This window comes from Halyomorpha halys, unplaced genomic scaffold, assembly GCF_000696795.3.
Source record: "Halyomorpha halys isolate HHAL.00 unplaced genomic scaffold, Hhal_1.1 Scaffold703.1, whole genome shotgun sequence".
NCBI lineage: Eukaryota > Metazoa > Arthropoda > Insecta > Hemiptera > Pentatomidae > Halyomorpha > Halyomorpha halys.
The window spans coordinates 166,437-180,139 of NW_027113054.1; the positions used below are offsets into that span (position 1 = coordinate 166,437).

At 28.5% G+C, this 13,703-nt stretch overlaps 2 protein-coding genes across 4 annotated transcripts in view; one reads left to right on the forward strand and one right to left on the reverse strand.

Annotated features, from left to right (window-relative positions):
- Positions 1-976: 976 nt before the first annotated feature.
- On the reverse strand, positions 977-8,315 carry LOC106685496 (S-formylglutathione hydrolase). Of its 2 annotated transcripts, XM_014428203.3 has the most exons (7): positions 8,165-8,262; positions 7,404-7,569; positions 6,997-7,067; positions 6,733-6,920; positions 6,468-6,657; positions 3,699-3,918; positions 977-1,440 (listed from the first exon to the last, which is right to left on the reverse strand). In XM_014428203.3, the coding sequence occupies exons 2-7, from the start codon at positions 7,428-7,430 to the stop codon at positions 1,255-1,257; spliced, it is 882 nt and encodes a 293-aa protein (XP_014283689.1). In that variant the 5' UTR covers positions 7,431-7,569; positions 8,165-8,262; the 3' UTR covers positions 977-1,254. The 2 variants fall into 2 exon arrangements, with proteins under 2 accessions (XP_014283689.1, XP_014283690.1); XM_014428204.2 differs by lacking the exon at positions 7,404-7,569 and having other exon boundaries at positions 8,165-8,315.
- Positions 8,316-8,896: 581 nt separating this feature from the next.
- Positions 8,897-13,703, forward strand: part of Pak (serine/threonine-protein kinase PAK 3-like protein) — a 31,920-nt gene continuing 27,113 nt past the window's right edge. The window contains exons 1-3 of one of the 2 annotated variants that reach the window (XM_014428200.2): positions 8,897-9,254; positions 9,677-9,778; positions 12,308-12,551. In XM_014428200.2, coding sequence (XP_014283686.1) covers positions 9,720-9,778; positions 12,308-12,551 — 303 coding nt within the window. In that variant the 5' untranslated portion in view covers positions 8,897-9,254; positions 9,677-9,719. Of the gene's footprint in view, positions 9,255-9,336; positions 9,527-9,676; positions 9,779-12,307; positions 12,552-13,703 lie in introns of those variants that run through there. The other variant, XM_014428201.3, reaches the window with a different exon arrangement.

Sequence of the window (13,703 nt, forward strand, 5' to 3'; positions counted from 1 at the left end):
CTGTAAAGTGGGGCGAAACGTTGGAAAATAAATAGTTGTAAACTATTTTTATTTCACTTTTGACCGCAACCCTGACCATCTTCTTATATATCTGAAATGTTAAGCTTCAATTCTGGTGGTAAACATTACCTGCAAATGATAGCCAGTCAAACTGAGATTTCAATGTTTCAAAGAAGCTGAGAAAATCTCTGCTTAAGTAGGTACCCATTGAAGGAACCTTCCATAGTACATCTGTTATCTAGCTAAGGTGTATTTCCAAAAAAACTTCAAAGAATTATTTTCTCAGGAAACAGTGAAAAAAAAAGTATTTCTTAAATTATAAGACATCTTTATTATTAGTTCTAATAAATTATGATTCACTGATTAAAAATTTCTATATTTTTTGGTAATTATGTTATGATAAATTTTACTTACCTTATCTGTGCGTAGTAATGGAAAGAAAAAAACAGAAAACACAATAATTATGAAGTTCAACCAATATTTGATTTGAATTTTCGAGAACACTAGCGTGATATACAGACAGTTATCTCAGTTTCAGGTAACCTTGGTTACTTGATTAACAAAACGATAGACCAGAAATAGGTCGCTAAGTTACCGGAGTTTTATTAAACTTGGACAAATCTTAGTTTTACTGGAGATTGTAGCAACTGACCCTAATACAATTGTTGTTGTATTGCCCGAGGGGATTCTAAGGAACCAAAGGCCTAGGTTGATTTGTTTAGAAATATCATTGCCAACCACTAAAGAGATAAGATGTGCTAAATTGCTTCAGAACTAGAGTGGCCACCAAATTTAGCTCTGTGTGTTTTGCTTCACAAGAAAACTGATCTCAAAGGGTTAAAGAACAAAGAAGAAAGAAGAAATCTCACTGCCAGATACCACACTAAATACTGAATTTAGCAGTTATTATTTATTTATTATAGTTATTATTAGCGGAGATAATAGCTAATAGTTTTAGGGAAAATTGTGAATGATTTAAAACTTTTTTTCTTTATTAAAATATACTTCTTTCATGTATGAACAAAAATAATCATAATAACATAATTGTCAAGTATTTCATACAAAAGTAGTAACATAAAATACTCAAAGAATAACAAAATTTTTAGCTGGTATGCATTTTTCAAATTATCAACCAAAAAAAAAAAAAGTAAATTATAAAACCAATTGGTCCGAAGCAACTTGATTGTAAACAGAAAAACAATCTTAATTGTTATGTAACAGAAATTTAAGCATTTGTGGAAAATAAATTTCTTATTATGAAGGAGATATGCCTAGAAATTTAGCATGATGTTTAAAATGCTCTTCAATAAAAGTTGCAATATAAAAATAGCTGTGATCGTATCCATCTCTCATCGTAAGGATGACGGGTACTTGAGCTTCTTTACATGCTTCTACGAAAGTCTGAGGGCGGAGCGCTTCTAGAAATTGATCATTAGATCCCTGAAATGATTATGAAAACTATATTATTTTAATATAAAAATTTTATTTTTATATTTAAAAGAATGCTCACTCCTGCACGTTACTCAATGTATGCAACTGGAAAAGTAACTTTTAAAACATTTCAACTCTATTGGATAATAATGTCAGATTCTTCTAAACATTTTAAGTTGGAATAGATCAGGATAAACTAACCAAAATAATTATTTTTTGAACTTTTCAACATTTTTTTTTTTCAGATTAACAATCAATATCCAATAAAAAAAACTATTATCACAATAATAAAAGGAAATAAATAAATAATAATATTTAAGTGGATTAAGGATCACCTAGAGATCCCAGATAAAGAGGCAGTTGATAAAATGGCTAAATTAGCCATTATAATAGGCCAGCTGGTAGACACTAAGTTGCCTTCCACCGATTATTATAAAATGATTAAATTAGATCTGATATAAAATTGGAAAATACAATGTCAGGAGAACCCTACTGGGTAGTTATATAAAAATATAGTCCCTCATTTCATTTCAAAAATGGGGTTCTCACAAGCAAACATAGAGAAAGACATCATAAAAACCTATATTAGGATGAATCATGGGATTTGTATTAAATACCTGCTCAAAATAGACATAACTGAAACTTATCAATGTGAAAATTAAACATATTATAATTGAATTTCCGGCATACAAAAAACAACAAGAAATATTGTTCAAAGATTCAGATACAAATAAAAATATTATTTATGATAGTACATTAAAAGTAACAGATTATGCAAAAATAAGTTCATAAATAATTCATAAATATTTTAAATCTATAAATAAAAATTAAAAACAGATTTAGTCATGGTATAGAATAATAGTAAATCAGATATATTTTAAATTAATAAATAGTAGCAGGAACAAAGGTATTGAGTAAGTTGCCCTACAGGGATTCAGAGATTTCATCGAACCAAAGCCACCCACACAGAGAAAAAGGAACAAAAACTCATTTAGTGAAAGGTATAGTATTATAAATTTATTTCATCACTAAATAATAATAGTATTACTCAACCTTTAAAATTTTAATGCAATTTTTACGTCTACTTACCTATACATGGAATATGTGGTAAGGGAAAGTATTGCGATCGTGAAAAATTTTGAATTCAAATTTTCTACAGAAATACTATGTTTTGAAGTCTGCTGAGTCCAAATAACCAAGTCTCGCAAAATAGTCTGAGTGAACAGCCAAGCTTAGAAATGAAAAGTGGCACTTTATAGAATAGATTTTTCATCTTTTTTCGATATTCTCAAAAATTACCCAAACGATTTTGGTTAAACTCGACATGTTAATGTATAATATTAAATGGTCTTTAATATTAGCTAGGTATTATCCTCTTTGAAATAGTCTGACAGGGATTACATGATGAATTTTTAAAAAGTCTTCCTCTTACTCTTAAGTACCTTTAATTTTGTTTGATTGAAATAATTGGCCATTTTATATTTTAATTAGTGAAAAATGGATGAATATAAACTATGAAAGTGTTTGATAATCAACTTTAGGAGATGTGAAGAACAATATTTTTTCCAGATTGAAAACCACAATTCCAGAAATAATAGTAGTACTATAGACATATATTGTTTGAAAGTCAACAATTTTAGAAAATTAATATTTAACATAGAAAGTCGTAAAAGGTGATGTAGAATGACGAAGAACACATTAATAAAAGATCTGTTCTAATATGAGTTTGAATGAGAAGATGCATGCATAGTTTTTCCGTTGAATCTGTTAATTATTTTCATGTAAATATAGCTATTAAATTATTATTTTTTAATTTCACTTATCCTACATATAAGCCTCTCAGTTGACCAGATGACTCACTCCATAAAATCAATCTTAATATTTTTAATATTGATTCAATAACAATTTAGCATTGAACAAATGGTTAAAAGAACAATGTTGTTGTAAATGTTGGTTAACTGTTTATTTTTGTCAAACTAGCAAAAGAAAAATGTTAAAATTTTGGAACTAGAAAAATTATTAGAAGTACTTTTCTGAAAACTATTGAAATTGGGGTTGGTCAATCCATTGATTAAAATGCTCATTTGGAAAATCAGTAGGGGAAGTATTGCCACAGTGAATAATATAGGAATATCTGTTCTACAACAAACGAGGAATGATTTCAACTCAAAGTAGAGTGATAAGTGAAAGTTGTTTGATGTGAGCACGGCACAAGATTTTTTTTATATTAATATTAATGAAACAAATCAAAATGTTTTTATTATTACCTGATCTAAAAATATATCAATTGGAGGCCCATTGTAAGTAGAAACCAATTTGGTGGCATCATATTCAGCCCAAGATGTTTTGTCTTCACCAAGATAACCACTAAAAGCTTTCTTTCCCCAGTCACATTCCATAGGATTGCAGATAGCGGCGAAGGCACTGACACTCTTGTATTTTCCAGGATTTTTCAAAAATGAAATTAAAGCTCCATGTCCTCCCATACTAAAGAAAATAAAAATAAAAATGGTAGAGGCAAACATAATGAAATTATTCATAAAACATTTTAGTAGAACCCACAGGAATAAAAGCAGTTATTTAACCCCAATTTTGGATTATCTTTATGAAAACTATATATGGTTACCAGACAAGATTGAAGAGTGCCATTTATAGTCAGGGAGAATAAAAAATGGCGGCTGTTTCAAAAGCTTACACAAAATAAATTTCTCGTTCTAAGCTCTTTATCTTTAAAACTACCAACAACATTGAAAAACCTTATAGAACATCATTTATAGCAGAGTAAATTTACTAAAATATGAGCCCTAATGGAGCTTGTTATGTTCAATAGTTCCTGAGATAAACTTTTTTTAAAAGAAACATTTCAAAATTAAAAAACAGTAATTAGTGAATTCATATGGGGAAATTATATCACAGGAACCATTTGATGTATAGATGTATACCCGCACTCAAAGTTAGTCAAATGTACTATCTATGAAGTAGTTAAGAAGATTTATATTTGTTGGAGCAGTAGTTTTTATGATATTAGTAAAAATAAATTCACAAAATCTTCATTTCTAGTTGTTCAGGCAAAATTTTTTATTTATGAAAAAATATAACATCAGAACACCATCAGATGTCTGTTAGGGTTCATAATTTAGGGAATTCACTCTACTTTAAATGATGCTCTGTGAAGTTTTTTAGTCTTGTAGGTAGTTTAAAGGATATGGAACTCCGAATAAAAAATGAGTGCAAATTTTAGGTTTTTCTGGAATTAAATTAACTTCTGAGAGTGTGCACCTGAAATACTTCAATATTTACTTTTACTGTATCTCTTGTATAATGGAAGTAAAAACTAAAACATTTTCTGAAAGAAAATAATGATCAAAATTTATTTTTTACTTAAAAGAACTCAAAAAATGAACTTTTTATATCTTAGGAACTGCTGCCATCCTCCTCCCCACTAACTATGGTTGACAGTAATCAATTTAGACTTGTAACAATATAAAGTTTTCATTAAAGTAATGAAAAATTGGGGGTGTCATATCTTATTTCTTCTCCTCTTGGGCTCTTGGACTACAACTTATAGCAGAATTAATTATTAATGGTATATTACTATTAATATTACAGAAAATTTCATCAGGAATTAAAAATAGAGACAATAGAGGAGATTACATAAAAAAAAAAGGTTCATGAAGTTCCACTCCCAGTTACCACAGTTAAAGGAGCAGTGACCTACAACTTGGGAAACCCAACAACCCAAAGACTGAAGCAAAGGCTGGTGCACATCCTGTTATAAATTATACATTTTTCAGTTCAGTTATTGTCACTATAAAATTTTATTTTATCTTAATTTCTTATTTTTTTTCTCTTCGTCTTTTTCTTAAATTCACTTTCTTTCTTTTTTTTCCCACTGGAAGTCAATTATTTATATTGTTATTAACTTTACTTTTATATTTTATTAAGAATTATTATTTTAATCTATTTATTTTGTCTCAATTTTTTAAAATTTATTTCATTGTATATAGTTAGGGGTGTCTTTTATATGAGATTATTTCCCCCCATAATCAATTGTTAAAAAAAAATGTATCTCTTACAATAACCATGCCCACCAGATCGACCTGGAATTAAATAAATATAATAGTAAATAATGTGGAGGTCTTCAGGTAAAATATTCAAAGAATTGTGCACAGCTGCTGTAAGTGTTGATTGATATGTGCAATATACTATGTCAGGTATATAATCTATAGTACTCTAGTATATATTATATTATATATATAATATAGTATAGTACTCCTGTAACATATATAGTACTATAGTAGGTGATATTGTTATTAGTCCAGAAAGTGAGACATTTTGCTAATCCCTGAGGTTGCCACACTTTTTTAACCAGAGAGTTCTATTTTGGGGGATTCCACAAAATAAATATTTCCTTTGACCCAGGTAGAGAATCAAACCCAACCTAGACTCCTGTGAACTGGAAAATCTTGATCATTTCCCTCCAATGAACTTATCAAAACCTTGGGCCAGGTGTTAGTAGGTACAGTAGCTTCCAGTAATCTTTACATTCAAGAACTTTTTACAACTGACTAAACAAAAATACTTAAAATAAATTATTCATTACTTTTCAAATTACATAATATTTTAATTAAGGAAGAAATATAGAATTATGGGTGCATATTAAAATGACAATGTAACTACTGATAACATAAAACCTATTATGTTTTTAAAACATTCATCTTTAAACAGAGGTTTTTTATTTTGTAAGAAGATGAAATTATTTTATATTTTAGATCAGAGGAAAAAGAATTGAAATACTGATAAAGAAATGTATGAAATGAAGATATTATTATTAATTTAATTTGAAGATACTATTATATTAATAGGAAGGAGTTATTACAAAAATAATTAATACGAAAAACATTTCATTACTTAACATAAAACCTTGATTATTAGGCTTAAAATAATAATGAGAAATTTTAACCGTAAATATAAAAATATTATATAAACTTTTTGAACATGGTCAGGCTCTTCTATGGAATTTTGGATCAAATTACCTGTGACCCATAATACTTTGCTGATCAGGATCGGCAGGGAAATTTGAGTTTATTATTTCAGGCAGTTCAGATGTTACATAAGTGTACATATTGTAATGTGATTTCCAAGGTTCTTGGGTAGCATCAACATAAAAACCTGCCCCAGATCCGAAATCATAGCTATCATCTTCTCCAGGTATATTGACACCTCCTACAGTAAAATGTTAATTTCAATAACATATAATAAATCTGAAGCATTATAAATATTGATATTATGTTTCATTACTTGGACTTGTATCAGGCATGACAAGCATTACATTATATTTGGAAGCATATTGCTGGGCACCAGCTTTTGTCATGAAATTTTGTTCATTACAAGTAAGCCCAGACAGCCAATAAATGACAGGAACTTTTTTTGTATCACAGTTTGGAGGTAAGTACAATCCAAATGTCATTTTACATTTTAAAGAAACACTAAAACAAAATTGGTAATTATAAACCCATCATAAAAATAAGAAAATAAAAAAAAAAAGAACTGACTAAAATCTACCTATCATGAGTGAATACTTTCTGGTAACCACCAAAACTTTTATTTGAGGCTGTTTCTTTAAGGGCTGACATCTGAAATAATACCATTAAAAAAACTCAATTACTTGAGCAGAAACTATAGAAATAAATCAAGAGTATAAACACGTTTTACAATAACAATCTATTTGTATAACAATGGCAAATAAGGTTTGTCTATTTTAATCAAGAAATTCTTCAACTTAAAAAAGCAACAACTTTAATATTTTATCTAATAGTATAAACACTTAGGATTTAACATTATTAAATACCAAAATATGGCTGTAATATTTTCATAAATCCAAATTCTAAAATGGCTTAGAAAAAGAAAGGTAGGTAAGTACTGGAATATATGAATAAAAGCTCCAAAAGATATTAGCTATAGGATCTCACCAGTCTTTTAAATACAGATCTGTGCATTAAAAACAGTGATGTGAGAACACTCGAGGATTCTAGATGAGAGAGAATTTAAATATCGGCAAGTCAGATATTTCAAAAGGCACCCAGTCACATATCGGTCTGTGTAGAATTGAAAATGAAAGAAAGAGAAGCAAGAAAACTGGAAATGTTAAAACAAGAGCTGTACAAACAATTGTACAAGTGATCAATGTTTTTGATACTATTTAGTTTTAGATTCAATGTTTAATGTTTGAATGACATAAAGTCAAGTAGATAGAATTATAATTAATTTTTTATGATCATTACAATAATTTTATTAATGACCAATAAATTATAAATATCTATTTGTAATGGGGTACAAATTATTGCAATCAACTATCTTCTATATGATAGATGAAGTCTTTTACATATAAAGGATAAAAGCAGTCTTAAGTTTAATTTAAAAAAGCAAGTCACTGTACTTAACAATTAGGAAGTTAGTTTCATCTTCTGTCCTTAAAAAAAAAGACAACTGTGATGAAAACAAAAAATACAATATTGGACAACTCTAGTAAGTAAAATATCTATAATACTATATTAAAAAAAAATAATGTAATCATATCAGTTTGAGATAAGGTATACATATGCACCTAGGTGTAAAATTAATTAACAATAAAATAAAACACTTTTTTGATAATATGAGTATATGAGGCCTTCGTTAAACATTATCAACAATGAAATCTGGAAGAATGTAATAACATCAATTAAAATCTTACTATTGATTATAAATTTACGAGAATCAACGATTTATCACAACCGCAGCCGATGAACGACTATCGTTCTGATAGTAAGATACTAGTATCACAATAAAAATTGAATGAATCATGGGGAAGGTAATTTCTTAGGAATTACTCGTTTGTCACGAATACATTAATTATTATGAATTTTGCTTCATTTGTAATTTCCCCATAATCATTATTATCAATTGAACCAAAATCCGCATTAGCAATAGAATGTAAAAGTAGGTGATTCTGTATAATGTTTGGCGGATAGTCTATATGACCGATGACGAATTAAGGTCGATAACTTTATTAATTTTTTATACATCTTTATTGATATTTTTAGAAAAAGATTCTCTATTAAGAATGGGTTGTAAAGAATATATAACAACTGCAATATAAACAGATCACCGCCGGTAACTGAGTTGACCGGCAATCCCCCCATTTAGATAATTTCAGTTTTGTTGAACTTTAGTTGATGTGGTAATTTACCATGCTTTAAAAAGGACGATCTCGACTTGCTTCTAATTATATTAATGTTTAATTAGGTAGTTAATCAAGAGAATTAATGATTCCACATTTTGTGTGTAGGTAACAATTGTCTTGCAAATAAATGACTAGGTAATAGAATTAAAAAATAAAGAACCACATACAGGTTTATAATTTCTTTTTATTAATTTCTTAAGTGGGAAAAGAGTGAGGCATTAATACTCGGTAGGTTATATGACTCATTTGGTTTTAACCTCTTACCAGTTAATGGTGGATTGACATGGCGGTGTGTCTGAGTTATCGTTCGCAAGATTGTTTATTTAATTGTTATTTTACTCTTATATCTTTTTTGTTTTTTTAACCGCGGATTAATCCAGTAATGTGCCAATGATACCAATTTTATATATTAATTTTACATTTTTAAGCCGTAAACTGCTCATGAAAACTACTTTCTACGATAAGGCTCATCACATTTAACATTTACTTTCTTGTTTCTATAAATATGTTGTGTATTGTTCTTCATTCTTCCAACTGTGATAATAATTGTTAGTCGTGATATATCATAAATGTGTTCTGTATTAAAAAGGCAATTAGACAGGTAATAAACCACTACAGAAATCCACATATATTTTTTTAATTACTCTTTAAAATGCTAGTTTATTCTTTATTTAAGTATACGTAGTTAGGGCTTTTTCAAAGTACCCAACTCATTCCTCCCTTCTTTGAAAATTATCAATTCCTTGTTTATCTTTCTTGTAAAAGTGAGTCATTCCTCAAATATGACAACCAGTATCTTAAGTTTGATTAGAAGGAGTTTACCTGATAGTCTTGGACTAATGATTAATATATCATTAATTAATTAATTTCTAGGTATTGCTCTTTTTATTTTGAATTCATATAAAATACTTTGATTAATTCATATATTTAACTTTAGCATAAAACCAATCCAAAACCATTCAAATTTAATACATTATGGTCACTTCCTGATTAGATTACTAATGAGGCATTGTTCAATTTTAGTATCCTATTACGGTGAATATTGTAGTTTTACTGACAATTCCCAATGATGTCTGACGATGAAGATAAGCCTCCAGCACCACCAGTCCGCCTTACAAGTAATCGGTAAGTTTGATTACAAATATTTTTAATAATTGTTTCTCGTCTGTCGAATTTCTTTTATTAACATTGCTAAGTAATATTTTTAAAGTCTTCTTATAAATCTTATTAAATAGGTTTGGATAAAAGTAGGATAATGGTTGTTTAATTTTGTTTTTTCTAGTATAGGACATTTTTTGGTCCGAGTTATCTCTGATATCAGTATATTCTGTTTCTGAACAAATCGGCTTAAACTATCTGTTATTTTATGAAAGTATATAATGTTTAGTAAAATGTTTTAGAATGGAAATTTCATATGTATTTAAATATCATTTAAATCAGAATTTTCCTAGTTTGTTCCAACTTTTTCAACATTTACCTTTGATATTTGACAAAAAATACTTCAAATTCCAGTATTAAGTCATGAAAGGAAGAATAATAAGTGTTAAAAAAAAAAAAAAAAATGAAAATTAATCAAATTATTTAATTTTGACATTGATAATTTCAATTGGCATACATGAGTGAAGTAATTATAACTATCTAACTTACTGTGTATCCCACCCCCCTGTATTATGCTTGGTAAGGTCATCATGTTGGTAAAGGATTGGTAAATTTTCAATAAGTGCGAAAATGATAAAAGTCTATTGGTATAACGGAATAAAGCCTAAGTGATGTTAAGGGTCTATCAGAACGAAGCTCAATTCTTAGCATTATCAAAAACTTATATTGTTATTGTACTTGTATTGATTGTGATACCTATATTAATTTCTGTCTGATTATATATTTTTGTTTTCATATAATTTTTACTTTCACTATTTTTGATTGATATTCTTATAAAATTTTGATAATAGTAATCATACCAATCACTTTTCATTTCAAAATAATATTTATCAATGTCATATTTGTGTTAATCTTGCTTAGCTTAATTGATGTATATATGTTTTTATGGATCTTGAGGATCAGTCAATAAAACAACTTCATTGATATGACATTTCACAACTTTTTTGTTTGTGTTGCCATGTCCTAAAATGAAAAAAAAAAAAATAGTTTTTTTTAAAACAAAGAATTTCTTCAACTAATTATTTAAAAGCTACAATGAATGGAGTGTGGTGATAGCCCGATTTTTATATCAACAAAAAGTCAGATGTACAAAGTTTAAATTCATGTTACTCCTACTTAATAAACATATACAACATAATATCAACACTAAATATAAATGGACTAAATACAAAACAGAAATTATGGACTACCTGTTAGAATGAACAGTTAAGTTTGAAAAAACCAAAACAGGCCCCCATTTATCTTCTTTCATTTCACCCCTATTCAGTTCTCCCTTGAGTTGTATCGCAACAATGTAGAAAACACTGTAATAGACAATTGTAAGAAATGTTTAAATTATAGTAGTTATTAATCTTAAACTATACTCTTTACATTGTAGTTTTTTAAGGATTAGTTGTAGAAATTCTTTGTTACGAAAAACTGTTTTTTCTTTGACATGACATGACTATCTCGCCTCAATATAATTGTCTTATTGACTGATCCTCAAGATCCTTAAAAATATATATTGTTAACAGTTTAGAAAAAAGTTATCAGTAAATTGTAATAGTTAAAATTTATTAAAATAATTATAAGGAATTTAACTGTTTTTATTATTCTCAGATCTAAGATTAAGGTCAATGCTGAAAAAGTTTACATGACTAAATTTAATATTAACTTTACAAATCTGTTTAATCCTATTTTGAGCAAACTAACCAATTATATGATCTTCTTTGGTGAATTTTGATTCTAAGGGCTATAGACATTAGAATAGGGCGATCCTGGAATACTGAAGTCCAGGATATCTACTCTGCCGGTGATCCAAACAAATAAAGTCCTTTCTTCCTATGTCCATTACCAACTCTTGACAGCCGATGCAAACATCGATTGTATCTCAACCATTTTGATTTACTAGTAAATACTTCATTGATAATTAGTTTCCTCTTCTATTTTCTCCTGGATTAATTTGTACTATAATAGTGGCAGAGAAGCAACAAAAGTCGGAAATATTTAAATCTAACTGCTCAACATAGCAGGAATTCAACAGACTTTGGAAGGACACGCCGTAATTCTGACTATTTGAAATGAGTTTGTTTTTGCCTCCATAACTTCTGAATGATGAAATTGGTTATTTTATTATCCATGATAAAGTTAATCATTTTGCTCTTTGATGAAAATACATGGAAAAAAATAAACTGAACTATTTCTTACAATACTTATAAAAATTACAATACTATCTAATAAGAAAAAAATATATAACATTTTGTTTGTTTCAATATATTTTTTAATTAATTTGAATTTCAAAAATTACAATATATAAAATTATTTTAATTTTTTGCTGTCTTTTTAATGATTCATGGCCTACAGACAATAAAATTATGCATTAAAAGCTGACAATAAGTAAATACTATCTAAATTATGATTTTTTAGTATTATTAGTGTAAGAGAAATAGAATTTTAAAACTGTTTTGTTTTATTAATTGTATTTAAAAAATTTTCATTATTTAAATATTATTTTAGCGGTGATGCTACCCCTACCGTACCTGTGGACATGCGTCCACTTCCCAAAGAACCCGACTCAGAAGATAGGAAAAAGAAGGGTGGTGGCAAAAAGGGCCGAAGCGGTGGTGGAGGTGGAGGAGGAGGAGGAGGTAAAGGACATCACAGAGGCGACTACTCTTCCGAGAAGCCTAATATATCGTATCCAACAAATTTTGAACATACCGTTCATGTTGGCTACGATTCAGTCACCGGTGAATTCACTGTAAGTCTATTAATATTTTTAATTAGTCACATTGAATAATGGCTTGGTTTGTTAAATTTTGAGCAGTGCACTCTTATAAAGACTATAGTAACTATTTTTTCAACTATAACATCATTAATGAATCTAATTTGAGTGTGTGCGTGCTATAAATGTAGTTAACTTCTTAAATCTTTACGTAATTTATAAAAGTGAAACTTAATTGATATTGTGTTGTATTTTAATAAAAGTAATCTTTTATGCATAGGTTATTTAAAAGTTCAATGTAATAAAAAACAAAGATCTCAAACCAAAATAATTTATCTATTAATAACATGTGCATTATGGAAAATTACTTTCTATAAATAATATTATCTAAATGGTATATGAAAAGGTGATAAAATTGATTTTGTCTTCTAATCACTAATGGACTATCAGTCCCTGGGGTAGGTGTTATGATGCAGCTTTTGTTTCATGGAATTTTGTTTGCAATAAAAACCTTTATTGGACAATAGAGTACTTTCTAAGTCTGGACATTATATGGAAATAACAGTTCTTTTGCTACACAAACTTCATGTGGGTGCCTTAGGTCTCTTGCAGTTGAGGTTTAGGAGCACCTAAGAAACATAAAGATATACCAATTCATTTAAGGTTTATTCAGTGAAAATACATAAAATATCCTATATTTTCTTGTTAAACCAGAAAGAAAGAACAAAATTGCCATAAAGATCAATATTTCATAAACTAAATCATAAAACTATATCTTAACCTAAAAAAAAAAAACCCTGAATTTTACAGAGGTGAAAATTGAACAATTATAATTAGAATGAAGCAATGATGTTGCGGCTAACAAATCGTTTTAAAATGAAAGATCGATTGAGTAACATATGCTTTTATTGTGTTAAAAGCAGATGTTCTCTTTTGTTTTTTTATGCTGTAAAAAATAAAAAATACACTTTTTTGAGTCTCTTTGTGTGCACACACATCGGCTGTTATGCTTCTTCAATCTACTTAGTCTTCGTAGCCAGCAGTTGGTTTTCTTCGCCAGCTTAGTTATTTTCTTCACAGTGGGTGGACCACGTCCAAGAGGACAAGGCAGGCAGACGTATGTCTTTTCGAAATCTACCTTCACTAGGACAACAACCGCAGTCGGGGGCCCATCAGTCACCCACAGTG

What these genes read in the sequence shown, in the direction of transcription:
- LOC106685496 (XM_014428203.3), bottom strand. Translation starts at nt 7,430, where the DNA reads ATGCACAGATCTGTATTTAAAAGACTG. An exon ending in AAAGTATTCACTCATGATAG is followed by an intron (nt 6,921 to 6,996) that starts GTAGATTTTAGT and finishes ATTTTGTTTTAG; the next exon opens with TGTTTCTTTAAAATGTAAAA. An exon ending in CAAAGTATTATGGGTCACAG is followed by an intron (nt 3,919 to 6,467) that starts GTAATTTGATCC and finishes TATTTTCTTTAG; the next exon opens with TATGGGAGGACATGGAGCTT.